Here is a 14,954-nt window from a genome sequence, read left to right on the forward strand (position 1 = left end):
CCATATTATGGCAAGAACAGCTCAAATAAGCAAAGAGAAACGACAGTCCATCATTAGTTTAAGACATGAAGGTCAGTCAATCCGGGACAATTTCAAGAACTTTGAAAGTTTCTTTAAGTGCAGTCGCAAAAACCATAAAGCGCTATGATGAAACTGGCTCTCATGAGGACCGCCACAGGAAAGGAAGACCCCGAGTTACCTCTGCTGCAGAGGATACGTTCATTAGAGTTACCAGCCCAAATAAATGCTTCAGAGTTCAAGTAACAGACACATCTCATCAACTGTTCAGAGGAGACTGCATGAATCAGGCCTTCATGGTTGAATTGCTGCAAATAAACCACTACTAAAGGTCACCAATAAGAAGAACAGACTTGCTTGGGCCAAGAAACATGAGCAATGGATGTTATATGGTGGAAATTTGTCCCTTGGTCTGAGTCCAAATTTGAGATTTTTGGTTCCAACCGCTGTGTTTTTGTGAGATGCAGAGTAGGTGAACGGATGATCTCTGCATATGTGGTTCCCACCGTGAAGCATGGAGGAGGAGGTGTGATGGTGTGTGGGTGCTTTGCTGGTGACACTCGATGATTTATTTAGAATTCAAGTCACACTTAACCAGCATGGCTACCCCAACATTCTCCAGCGATACGCCATCCCATCTGGATTGTGCTTAGTGGGACTATCATTTGTTTTTCAACAGGACAATGACCCACCACACCTCCAGGCTGTGTAAGGGCTATTTGACCAAGAAGGAGAGTGATGGAGTGCTGCATCAGATGACCTGACCTCCAATCACCCGACCTCAACCCAATTGAGATGGTTTGGGATGAGTTGGACTGCAGAGTGAAGGAAAAGCAGCCAACAAGTGCTGAGCATATGTGGGAACTCCTTCAAGATTGTTGGAAAAGCATTCCAGGTGAAGCTGGTTGAGAGAATGCCAAGCGTGTGCAAAGCTATAATCAAGGCAAAGGGTGGCTACTTTGAAGAACCTAAAATCTAAAATATATTTTTATTTGTTTAACATCTTTTTGGTTACTACATGATGGCATATGTGTTATTTCATAGTTCTGATGTCTTCACTATTATTCTACAATGTAGAAAATAGTAAAAATAAAGAACAACCCTTGAATGAGTAGTTGTGTCCAAACTTTTGACTGGTACTATACACACACACACACACACACACACACACACACACACACACACACACACACACAACTCTCATCATATGCTGCTGCTACTCTGTTATTTATTCTTACTCTTATCTATTCTGATGACTAGTTACTTTATCTCACAGCTAGTTACATATCTAATTGTTTACTTCCACATTGGATTTCAGTCTTTTATACAGTAATACAATATTAATATTTTACAGTTGTTTGTAGCTTGTGCACTCTCTCTCTCTCTCTCTGTAGGGATCTTGCTGGTTGGCCCCCCTGGCACTGGGAAGACACTGTTGGCCAGAGCCGTAGCTGGAGAGGCCGACGTCCCCTTCTATTACGCCACCGGTTCGGAATTTGATGAGATGTTTGTGGGGGTTGGAGCCAGTCGCATCAGGAACCTCTTCAGTGAGTCCCATCTCATCTTCAAGTCTCACCCTATTCCTGGCTTCCAACCCTGAACCTAATATTGTACTTTTCCCAGTTTAAAAAAAATGTTTTTACCCAAACCTGGTAGCGACAATGTTTACAAACTAGATGATATTGTGTCATAATTGATCAACCATACGTTTGAGACCCTGCCCTAGACAACCCAATCTCTCTATACGTTACTTGTCTGCAGGGGAAGCTAAAGCCAACGCCCCATGCGTGATCTTCATTGACGAGTTGGACAGCGTTGGAGGGAAGAGAATCGAGTCTCCCATGCACCCTTACTCCAGACAGACCATCAACCAGCTACTGGCTGAGATGGACGGGTATGTTTTCAATGTGTTCTTCTGGGTTGTGTTCAATGACAGTATACACTACCATTCCAAGTTTGGGGTCACTTAGAAATGTCCTTGTTTTTGAAAGAGAAGCAAATTTTTTGTCCATTAAAATAACATCAAACTGATCAGGAATACAGTGTAGACATTGTTAATGTTGTAAATGACTATTGTAGCTGGAAACAGCAGATGTTCTTTTGTTTATGGAATATCTACGTAGTCGTAAAGAGGCCCATTATCAGCAACCATCACTCCTGTGTTCCAATGGCACGTTGTGTTAGCTAATCCAAGTTTATCATTTTAAAAGGCTAATTGATCATTAAAAACCCTTTTGCAATTATGTTAGCACAGCTGAAAACTGTTGTCCTGATTAAAGACGCAATAAAACTGGCCTTCTTTTAGACTAGTTGAGTATCTGGAGCATCAGCATTTGTGGGTTCGATTACAGGCTCATATGGCCAGAAACAAAGAACTTTCTTCTGAAACTCATCAGTCTATTCTTGTTCTGCGAAATGAAGGCTGTTCCATGCGAGAAATTGAGAAGAAACTGAAGATCTCATACCTAGCTGTGTACTACTCCCTTTACAGAACAGCCGAAACTGGCTCTAACCACAATAGAAAGAGGAGTGGGAGGCCCCGGTGCACAATTGAGCGAGAGGACAAGTACATTAGTGTCTAGTTGGAGAAACAGACGCCTCACAAGTCCTCAACTGGCAGCTTCATTAAATAGTACCCACAAATTCCATAAAAAATCTGCCGTTTCCAGCTACAATAGTCAATGTCTACACTGTATTTCTGATCAATTTGATGTTATTTTAATGGACAAAAAATGTGCATTTCTTTCAAAAACAAGGACATTTATAGGTGACCCCAAACTTTTGACTGGTAGTGTGTGTGTGTGTGTGTGTGTGTGTGTGTGTGTGTGTGTATATCTTTTAAACAGAGCTCTTCTTCCTGAATTTGTCCAATAAGAACACAGATTCTTTGCTGTTGCAAAATGTATTGCACTGGTGTGCCGTACTGAACACTACCGTGGTGTAGCACCACTGTTACTTTCTGAGGGGAGAAACCTGACTTCCCTTGACCTTGTCAAGTTTGTCGCCCGCAGGTTCAAACCAAACGAAGGGGTCATCATCATCGGGGCGACAAACTTCCCTGAGGCTTTGGATAAGTATGTTAAGCTCTGTTCATCTCATAATGTTACACAATCACGGTGCCTGTGTTGTATTAGTTTACATAAGTACAGAGTGACTTGCCATGTTAAAACAAACGTAGACTAAGGGAAGCTCTCCCTCCTAACTGTCGCCCCCTTCCCTCCCTAGCGCTCTGATTAGGCCGGGACGTTTTGACATGCAGGTCACTGTCTCCAAGCCAGACGTGAAAGGACGCACAGAAATCCTCAACTGGTATTTAAGGAAGATCAAAGTAGACCCTGGTACGTGAGCAACATCCATCTTTATTTATTTATTTATTTTTTTAACCTTTATTTAACTAGGCAAGTCAGTTAAGAACAAATTCTTATTTACAATGACGGCCTACCCCGGCCAAACCCTAACGACGCTGGGCCAATTGTGCGCCGCCCTATGGGACTCCCAATCACGGCCGGTTGTGATACAACCTGGAATCAAACCAGGGTCTGTAGTGACGCCTCTAGCACTGAGATGCAGTGCTTTAGACCGCTGCGCCACTCGGGAGCCCAAAACAATAATATAATCTATTAGCATGTTACCACTACAGATTCTCATATAGCCATAGTCTATTTGCATTTACAGTATCTATTAGCATTTAGCCAAGCAGATTCACTTGTGTGAAGCAGGTGCTCATTAGCAATAGACTCAAGCAATAGGGCGGCGCACAATTGGCCCAACGCCGTCCGGGTTTAGCCGGTGTAGGCCGTCATTGTAAATAAGAATTTGTTCTTAACTGACTTGCCTAGTTAAATAAAGGTTAAATAAAAAAATGAAAACAGACTATGGCTACTTGCTAATGGCTACATTTTTAAATAGACTACGGTGTCATGCTAGTGGATAGATGCAAATAAAATATGGCTACACGCTAAAGGCTATCAACTAAAAGACAATGGTTATATCAGAATCTGCACTGGCAACATGCTAAATAGACTATGGCTACATGCTAATAGATTTCTATATAAGAATCTGCAGTGGTAACATGCTAGTAAGTCACACTGTAGTTGACCTAGCTTAGCTGTCACTGTTCCTGCTAACGACCTGGCTTCCTCATACAGACATCGAGGCTGGGATCATCGCCAGGGGCACAGTGGGCTTCTCCGGGGCCGACCTGGAGAACCTGGTGAACCAAGCAGCTCTGAAGGCGGCGGTGGATGGCAAAAACATGGTGACCCTCAAAGAGCTGGAGTTCGCCAAGGACAAGATCCTCATGGGTGAGCACTGCTGTAGGAATAGGGAGAAAATAGAAATATACTCCCTTAATCACAAATCTGCCCCTAGGCACTTGTTTAGATCTGAGAGGATTAGATAAGTGTATTCAATATGGTGATAGCCCGTCTTACTCTTTGATAGGCCAAGTGGAATTGGCACAATATTGCTTACACCTTACACGGAACCCAAACCGGCTGTGCGCATGCGCCATCGTGCATAAATGTATTTTGTCCCTCCACACCAAACGCAATCATGACACGCGAACCTGTTGGGGCTAGTGGACAGTATTTTCACGGCCGGATGAAAAACGTACCCATTTTGAAAAGGTTACTACTCTGGCCCAAAAACTAGAATATGCATATTATTAGTAGATTTGGATAGAAAACACTCTGAAGTTTCTAAAACTGTTTGAATAGTGTCTGTAAGTATAACAGAACTCATATGGCAGGCAAAAACCTGAGAAAAATACAAATCTTGTGGCTGTACTATATTCAAGTCATTGCCAATGGAACACACAGTGACAAAGGATTCATTTTGCACTTCCTAAGGCTTCCACTAGATGTCAAGGAAGGGAAGTTGATGTCCCTGGGATGACATCACTTCATTGTCGCACGTTCATGTGAGATGAGACCTTGTGTTCCAAAACATTTTTCAAGACACAGGAAAGGTCCGGTTGAAATATTACTGACATTTCACGTTAAAATGGCCCTAAAGATTGATGCTATACAACGTTTGACATGTTTGAACGAACGTAAATAGATTTTTTGGGGGGGCTTTTCGTCGTGACTTTTCCTTCGCGCGCCCTACATTTTGAGTAGCCTACTGAACGCGCTAACAACATGGAACAACATGGAGTTATTTGGACATAAATGATGAACTTTATCGAAAAAAACAACATTTGTTGTGGACCTGGGATTTCTGGAAGTGCCTTCTGATGAAGATTATTAAAGGTAAGTGAATATTTCTAATGTTATTTATGATTTTAGATGATTCCAACATGGCAGCTATCTGTATTGCGTAGTGTATTTTTCTGAGCACAGTACTCAGATTATTGCAAAGTGTGCTTTCCCAGTAAAGTTATTTTGAAATCTGTCAATGCGGTTGCATTCAGGAGATGTTAATCTATAATTCTTTGAATAACAGTTTAATATTTTATCCACGTTTTATAATGAGTATTTTTGTAAATTCACCGGCAGTTTTGGGGGAGATACATTTTCTGAACGTCACGCGCCGATGTAAAATGCTGTTTTTGGATATAAATATGAACTTGATAGAACAAAAAATGCATGTATTGTCTAACATAATGTCCTAGGAGTGTCATCTGATGAAGATCATCAAAGGTTAGTGCTGCATTTAGCTGTGGTTTAGGTTTTTGTGACATATATATTCTTGCTTTGATAATGGCTGTGTGTAATGTTTTGTCAATGTACTGTCCTAACATAATCTAACTTTATGCTTTCGCCGTAAAGCCTCTTTGAAATCGGACAACGTTGTTGGATTAAGGAGATGTTTATCTTTCAAATGGTGTAAAATAGTTGATTGTTTGAGAAATTGAAATTATTAGATTTTTGCTGTTTTGAATTTCGCGCCATGTATCTTGTAAAGCAATCCCGTCACAGGGATCAGAATGGGAAGGGGTGGCCCCAAAATATCAAAACAAACTCTGAACCAATTACATTAATTTGGGGACAGATCGAAAAGCATTAAACCTTTATGGCAATTTAGCTAGCTTGCACTTGCTAGCTAATTTGTCCTATTTAGCTAGCTTGCTGTTGCTAGCTAATTTGTCCTGGGATATAAACATTGAGTTGTTATTTTACCTGAAATGCACAAGGTCCTCTACTCCGACAATGAATCCAGACATAAAATGGTCAACTGAATCGTTTCTAGTCATCTCTCCTCCTTCTAGGCTTTTTCTTCTCTTGACTTTATATTGCGATTGGCAAATTTCATAAATTAGGTGCATTACCGCCACCGACCTCGTTCCTCTTTCAGTCACCCACGTGGGTATAACCAATGAGGAGATGGCATGTAGGTACCTGCTTCTATAAACTAATGAAGAGATGGGAGAGGCAGGACTTGCAGCGCGATCTGCGTCAGAAATAGAACTGACTTTTATTTTAGCCCTTGGCAACGCAGATGCTCGTTGGCGCGCTCGCGCAGTGTGGGTGCAATAATTGAATAACATAGATTTCTACATTTATTTAGCAAAGCTCGCACACGTGACACGAGCTGTGTAGTCAGCCTGTTGGCCTCGGAAACCCAGGCTTCTCAGAGGAAGGTCTGAATTTTGTTTCATAAGACTTCAACCACCCGAGCCATAGACTCACTCTGCTACTGTCCAGCGAATGGCACCGGATTATCGGTTCTCGGACCAGCAGGCTCCGAGACAGCATCTAACTCCATGCCATACGTCACCCCGCTCCTCCGCTCTCTCCACTGGCTTCCAGTTGAAGCTCGCATCCGCTACAAGACCATGGTGATTGCCTACGGAGCTGTGAAGGGAACGGCACCTCCATACCTTCAGGCTCTGATCAGGCCCTACACCCAAACAAGGGCACTGCGTTCATCCAACTCTGGCCTGCTGGCCCCCCTACCTCTGAGGAAGCACAGTTCCCGCTCAGCCCAGTCAAAACTGTTCGCTGCTCTGGCACCCCAATGGTGGAACAAGCTCCCTCACGACGCCAGGACAGCGGAGTCAATCACCACCTTCCGGAGACACCTGAAACCCCACCTCTTTAAGGAATACCTAGGATAGGATAAAGTAATCCTTCTAACCCCCCCCTTAAAAGATTTAGATGCACTATTGTAAAGTGGTTGTTCCACTGGATATCATAAGGTGAATGCACCAATTTGTAAGTCTCTCTGGATAAGAGCGTCTGCTAAATGACTTAAATGTAAATGTAAATGCCAAAAGACTGCTAAATAGCTATAAGACTGCTAAATAGCTAATTAAATGGTTACACTGACCATTTACATTGACCCTATCTTGCACTGACTCTATGCACAGTCACAAAACTATACAGTTGAAGTCGGAAGTTTTCACACACCTTAGCCAAATACATTTAAACTCAGTTTTTCACAATTCCTGACATTTAATCCAAGTAATAATTCCCTGTTTTAGGTCAGTTAGGATCACCACTTTATTTTAAGAAGGTGAAATGTCAGAATAATAGTAGAGAATTATTTATTTCAGCTTTTATTTCTTACACTCAATTTAGTATTTGGTAGCATTGCCTTTAAATTGTTTAACTTGGGTCAAACATTTTGGGTAGCCTTCCACAAGCTTCCCACAATAAGTTGGGTGAATTTTGGCCCATTCCTCCTGACAGAGCTGGTGTAACTGAGTCAGGTTTGTCGGCCTCCTTGCTCGCACACGCTTTTTCAGTTCTGTCCACAAATTGTCTATAGGATTGAGGTCTGGGCTTTGTGATGGCCACTCCAAAACCTTGACTTTGTTGTCCTTAAGCCATTTTGCCATAACTTTGGAAGTATGCTTGGGGTCATTGTCCATTTGGAAGACCCATTTGCGACCAAGCTTTAACCTCCTGACTGATGTCTTGAGATATTGCTTCAATATGTCCACATAATTTTCTTTCCTCATGATGCCATCTATTTTGTGAAGTGCACCAGTCCCTCCTGCAGCAAAGCACCCCCACAACATGACACTGCCACCCCCATGCTTCACGGTTGAGATGGTGTTCTTCAGCTTGCAAGCATCCCCCTTTTTCCTCCGAACATAACGATGGTCATTATGGCCAAACAGTTCCATTTTTGTTTCATCAGACCAGAGGACATTTCTCCAAAAAGTACGATCTTTGTCCCCATGTGCAGTTGCAAACCGTAGTCTGGCTTTTTTATGGCAGTTTTGGAGCAGTGGCTTCTTCTTTGCTGAGCGTCCTTTCAAGTTATGTTGATTATAGGACTCGTTCTACTGTGGATGTAGATCATTTTGTACCTGTTTCCTCCAGCATTTTCACAAAGTCCTTTGCTGTTGTTTTGGGATTGATTTACACTTTTCGCACCAAAATGCATTCATCTCTAGGATACAGAACGCGTCGCCTTCCTGAGCGGTATGACGGCTGCGTGGTCCATGGTGTTTATACTTGCGTACTATTGTTTGTACAGAACGTGGTACCTTAAGGCGTTTGGAAATTGCTCCCAAGGATGAACCAGACTTGTGGAGGTCTTAGCTGGTTTCTTTTGATTTTCCCATGATGTCAAACAGAGGTACTGAGTTTGAAGGTAGGCCTTGAAATACATCCACAGGTACACCTCCAATTGACTCAAATGATTAGCCTATCAGAAGCTTCTAAAGTCATTACATAATTTTCTGGAATTTTCCAAGCTGTTTAAAGGCACAGTCAACTTAGTGTATGTAAACTTCTGACCCACTGGAATTGTGATACAGTGAATTAATTATAAGTTAAATAATCTGTCTGTAAACAAATGTTGGAAAAATTACTTGTGTCATGAACCAAGTAGATATCCTAACTGACTTGCCAAAACTATAGTTTGTTAACAAGAAATTTGTGGAGTGGTTGAAAAACTAGTTTTAATGACTCCAACCTAAGTGTATGTAAACTTCTGACTTCAACTGTATTAACTCAAGACATTTCAGCATTTAATTTGTAATGAATTTGTAAACATTTCAAGAAACATAATTCTACTTTGACATTCTAGGATATTTTGTGTAGGCCAGTGACCAAAAATCTATATTTAATCAATTTTAAATTCAGGCTGTTTTTTGGGGGGGGGGCTGAGGTGAGGGTGAGGATTATATATGATACTCTTTGAAGAGGTAGGTGCTAACACAAACCACATGCATATCGACACATATAGACACACACACACACACTTTCACGCTCATCATATGCTGCTGCTCCTCTGTAATTTATTCTTTCTCTTGTTATCTATTCTGGTGCCTAGTCACTTTACCCTGCCTTTATTTACCTACCCCTTGCAGTTGTACACATCTTGCCATGGGGCTGAGAGAAAATGTGCAGTTTTAATGCTAATTTCCTTCAATTCGACACATTTTGTCATGGCTTAAACATTTTGTCGTGACTCAAACATAAAAAAATCAATGGGGGTCACATGCCATGACAAAACTACTCCTGAATGCATCATTTTTTGAACTGTTGATTCTCTCTGACTAACTAGGTTTCCATCCACAGTTTTTATGTAAAGTCATACTGTATCACAAAAATCATGACCTCTGTGATGGAAACAAAGTTTCGGTACAATTTTATAAATGGAACAGATAATTTGTTCGTTCGACATGGTGGGATCTTTTTGTGTCTGTAAAATACAGTGCCTTGCCCCCTTGAACTTTTCGACCTTTTGCCACATTTCAGGCTTCAAACATAAAGATATAAAACTGTAATTTTTTTGTGAAGAATCAACAACAAGTGGGACACAATCATGAAGTGGAACGAAATTTATTGGATATTTCAAACTTTTTTAACAAATAAAAAACTGAAATTGGGCGTGCAAAATTATTCAGCCCCCTTAAGTTAATACTTTGTAGCGCCACCTTTTGCTGCGATTACAGCTGTAAGTCGCTTGGGGTATGTCTCGATCAGTTTTGCACATCGAGAGACTGAAATTTTTGCCCATTCCTCCTTGCAAAACAGCTCGAGCTCAGTGAGGTTGGATGGAGAGCGTTTGTGAACAGCAGTTTTCAGTTCTTTCCACAGATTCTCGATTGGATTCAGGTCTGGACTTTGACTTGGCCATTCTAACACCTGGATATGTTTATTTGTGAACCATTCCATTGTAGATTTTGCTTTATGTTTTGGATCATTGTCTTGTTGGAAGACAAATCTCCGTCCCAGTCTCAGGTCTTTTGCAGACGCCATCAGGTTTTCTTCCAGAATGGTCCTGTATTTTGCTCCATCCATCTTCCCATCAATTTTAACCATCTTCCCTGCCCCTGCTGAAGAAAAGCAGGCCCAAACCATGATGCTGCCACCACCATGTTTGACAGTGGGGATGGTGTGTTCAGGGTGATGAGCTGTGTTGCTTTTACGCCAAACATAACGTTTTGCATTGTTGCCAAAAAGTTCGATTTTGGTTTCATCTGACCAGAGCACCTTCTTCCACATGTTTGGTGTGTCTCCCAGGTGGTTAGTGGCAAACTTTAAACGACACTTTTTATGGATATATTTAAGAAATGGCTTTCTTCTTGCCACTCTTCCATAAAGGCCAGATTTGTGCAGTATACGACTGATTGTTGTCCTATGGACAGAGTCTCCCACCTCAGCTGTAGATCTCTGCAGTTCATCCAGTGATCATGGGCCTCTTGGCTGCATCTCTGATCAGTCTTCTCCTTGTATGAGCTGAAAGTTTAGAGGGACGGCCGGGTCTTCGTAGATTTGCAGTGGTCTGATACTCCTTCCATTTCAATATTATCGCTTGCACAGTGCTCCTTGGGATGTTTAAAGCTTGGGAAATCTTTTTGTATCCAAATCGGGCTTTAAACTTCTCCACAACAGTATCTCGGACCTGCCTGGTGTGTTCCGTGTTCTTCATGATGCTCTCTGCGCTTTAAACGGACCTCTGAGACTATCACAGAGCAGGTGCATTTATACGGAGACTTGATTACACACAGGTGGATTCTATTTATCATCATTAGTCATTTAGGTCAACATTGGATCATTCAGAGATCCTCACTGAACTTCTGGAGAGAGTTTGCTGCACTGAAAGTAAAGGGGCTGAATAATTTCGCACGGCCAATTTTTCAGTTTTTTATTTGTTCAAAAAGTTTGAAATATCCAATAAATTTCGTTCCACTTCATAATTGTGTCCCACTTGTTGTTGATTCTTCACAAAAAAGTACAGTTTTATATCTTTATGTTTGAAGCCTGAAATGTGGCAAAAGGTCAAAGTTCAAGGGGGCCGAATACTTTCGCAAGGCACTGTATGTGAGAGATGGTAATGGAAAGGCTGGATGATATAATAACCATCTACGAAATTGGAGTCATGCGATGATATGCTGTGTGGTCCTCCGACTCGGGAAACGATGCAGTTTATTAGGCTACAGATTAAATAATTTATGATGAACTTTACAGGGTGGTGGAAGTGCACTGGGATCTTGATGCTCCTTTCCAATAAATATCGAGGGTCTGATTCTAATGACATGATGATCGATGCTTGACTGCCATTTGACAAATAAAATGTTCTCACTCTTATCCATAATAATCTCATCATGTAGACTATCTGTACAGAATACCTGCACTGTATCTGTGAGCTGTTGGTTGAAGCACACATGCCAAGACCAGAGTAGGCACACTTGCTATTAAATGCAACAGTTTCTGTGACAAAACTATCGGTAGAATTGAAAATGTGATGGAAACACATTGAGCATTTAGATTTTTATTCGATGCATGAAAACTTAAGCTAAAAGTCTGTTTGGAAACACATCACTGGTGGGAAACTGCGCATATTTTGTTTTTGCAGATTTGAGAATATTCACATGAAAATGTTTCGCCAATTGGATGGAAACGTAGCTACTGACTGACTAGCTTTTATTTTGGTGATTGTTAGTTCTCAAAGATGATCTTATTTAGAAATATGTATGTATGTATGTATGTATGTATATGTATATATATATACAGTGGGGCAAAAAAGTATTTAGTCAGTCACCAATTGTGCAAGTTCTCCCACTTAAAAAGATGAGAGAGGCCTGTAATTTTCATCATAGGTACACGTCAACTATGACAGACAAAATGAGAAAAAAAATCCAGAAAATCACATTGTAGGATTTTTACTGAATTTATTTGCAAATTATGGTGGAAAATAAGTATTTGGTCACCTACAAACAAGCAAGATTCCTGGCTCTCACAGACCTGTAACTTCTTCTTTAAGAGGCTCCTCTGTCCTCCACTCATTACCTGTATTAATGGCACCTGTTTGAACTTGTTATCAGTATAAAAGACACCTGTCCACAACCTCAAACAGTCACACTCCAAACTCCACTATGGCCAAGACCAAAGAGCTGTCAAAGGACGCCAGAAACAAAATTGTAGACCTGTGCCAGGCTGGGAAGACTGAATCTGCAATAGGTAAGCAGCTTGGTTTGAAGAAATCAAAAGTGGGAGCAATTATTAGGAAATGGAAGACATACAAGACCACTGATAATCTCCCTCGATCTGGGGCTCCACGCAAGATCTCACCCCGTGGGGTCAAAATGATCACAAGAACGGTGAGCAAAAATCCCAGAACCACATAGGGGGGCCTAGTGAATGACCTGCAGAGAGCTGGGACCAAAGTAACAAAGCCTACCATCAGTAACACACTACGCCGCCAGGGACTCAAATCCTGCAGTGCCAGACGTGTCCCCCTGCTTAAGCCAGTACATGTCCAGGCCCGTCTGAAGTTTGCTAGAGAGCATTTGGATGATCCAGAAGAGGATTGGGAGAATGTCATATGGTGAGATGAAACCAAAATAGAACTTTTTGGTATAAACTCAACTCGTCGTGTTTGGAGGACAAAGAATGCTGAGTTGCATCCAAAGAACACCATACCTACTGTGAAGCATGGGGGTGGAAACATCATGCTTTGGGGCTGATTTTCTGCAAAGGGACCAGGACGACTGATCCGTGTAAAGGAAAGAATGAATGGGGCCATGTATTGTGAAATTTTGAGTGAAAACCTCCTTCCATCACCAAGGGCATTGAAGATGAAACATGGCTGGGTCTTTCAGCATGACAATGATCCCAAACACACCGCCCGGGCAACGAAGGAGTGGCTTCGTAAGAAGCATTTCAAGGTCCTGGAGTGACCTAGCCAGTCTCCAGATCTCAACCCCATAGAAAATCTTTGGAGGGAGTTGAAAGTCCGTGTTGCCCAGCAACAGCCCCAAAACATCACTGCTCTAGAGGAGATCTGCATGGAAGAATGGGCCAAAATACCAGCAACAGTGTGTGAAAACCTTGTGAAGACTTACAGAAAACGTTTGACCTGTGTCATTGCCAACAAAGGGTATATAACAAAGTATTGAGATAAACTTTTGTTATTGACCAAATACTTATTTTCCACCATAATTTGCAAATCAATTCATAAAAAAATCCTACAATGTGATTTTCTGGATTTTTTTTCCTTCTCATTTTGTCTGTCATTGAAGTGTACCTATGATGAAAATTACAGGCCTCTCTCATCTTTTTAAGTGGGAGAACTTGCACAATTGGTGGCTGACTAAATACTTTTTTGCCCCACTGTATGTATATATATATGTATGTATGTAAACAAGGGCACTGCGTTCATCCACCACTGGCTTGCTGGCCCCCCTACCTCTGAGGAAGCACAGTTCCCGCTCAGCCCAGTCAAAACTGTTCGCTGCTCTGGCACCCCAATGGTGGAACAAGCTCCCTCACGACGCCAGGACAGCGGAGTCAATCACCACCTTCCGGAGACACCTGAAACCCCACCTCTTTAAGGAATACCTAGGATAGGATAAAGTAATCCTTCTAACCCCCCCCTTAAAAGATTTAGATGCACTATTGTAAAGTGGTTGTTCCACTGGATATCATAAGGTGAATGCACCATTTTGTAAGTCGCTCTGGATAAGAGCGTCTGCTAAATGACTTAAATGTAAATGTAAATGTATGTATATATATGTATATATGTGTGTATGTATGTATACAGTACATTTGGAAAGTATTCAGACTCCTATACTTTTTCCATATTTTGTTACAGCCTTATTCTAAAATGGATTAAGTAAATATTTGTTCTCCTCATGCAACACACAATACCCCATAATGACAAAGCGAAAACAGGTTTTTATTAATAAAAAATAAAAAATACATTATTTACATAAGTATTCAGACCCTTTGCTATATGAGACTCGAAATTGAGCTCAGGTACATCCTGTTTCCATTGATCATCCTTGAGATGTTTCAACTTGATTTGGAAAGGCACACACCTGTCTATATAAGGTGCCACAGTTGACAGTGCATGTCAGAACAAAAACCAAGCCAAGCCGAAGGAATTATCCATAGAGCTCCGAGACAGGATTGTGTTGAGGCACAGATCTGGGGAAGGGTACATAAAACATGTCTGCAGCATTGAAGATCCCCAAGAACACAGTGGCCCCCATCATTCTTAAATGGAAGAAGTTTGGAACCACCAAGACTCTTCCTAAAGCTGGCCGCCCGGCCAAACTGAGAAATTGGGGGAGAAGGGCCTTGGCCAGGGAGGTGACCAAGAACTCGATGGTCACTCTGACAGAGCTCCAGAGTTCCTCTGTGGAGAAGGGAGAATCTTCCAGAAGGTCAACCATCTCTGCCACTCCTCAGTAAAAGGCACATGACAGCCCGCTTGGAGTTTGCCAAAAAGCACCGAAAGACTCTCAGAACATGAAAAACAAGTTTCTCTGGTCTGATGAAACCAAGATTGAACTCTTTGGCCTGAATGCCAAGTGTCACGTCTGGAGGAAACCCTGCACCATCCCTACGGTAAAGCATGGTGGTGGCAGCATCACGCTATGGGGATGTTTTTCAGCGGCAGGGACTGGGAGACTAGTCAGGATCAAGGGAAAGATGAACGGAGCAAAGTACAGAGATCCTTGATGAAAACCTGCATCAGAGCGCTCAGGACCTCAGACTGGGGCAAAGGTTCACCTTCCAACAGGA

General features: G+C 41.8%; 1 protein-coding gene across 3 annotated transcripts in view; it reads left to right on the forward strand.

Annotated features, from left to right (window-relative positions):
* Positions 1–14,954, forward strand: part of LOC106568699 (ATP-dependent zinc metalloprotease YME1L1) — a 61,417-nt gene that overhangs the window by 32,463 nt on the left and 14,000 nt on the right. For all 3 annotated transcript variants that reach the window (XM_014139265.2, XM_014139266.2, XM_014139267.2), the window contains 5 exons: positions 1,413–1,565; positions 1,780–1,912; positions 3,030–3,092; positions 3,244–3,356; positions 4,167–4,322. In XM_014139265.2, coding sequence (XP_013994740.1) covers positions 1,413–1,565; positions 1,780–1,912; positions 3,030–3,092; positions 3,244–3,356; positions 4,167–4,322 — 618 coding nt within the window. The remainder of the gene's footprint in view (positions 1–1,412; positions 1,566–1,779; positions 1,913–3,029; positions 3,093–3,243; positions 3,357–4,166; positions 4,323–14,954) is intronic.

The sequence above is a fragment of the Salmo salar genome, chromosome ssa14 (genome assembly GCF_905237065.1).
Source record: "Salmo salar chromosome ssa14, Ssal_v3.1, whole genome shotgun sequence".
Classification (NCBI taxonomy): domain Eukaryota; kingdom Metazoa; phylum Chordata; class Actinopteri; order Salmoniformes; family Salmonidae; genus Salmo; species Salmo salar.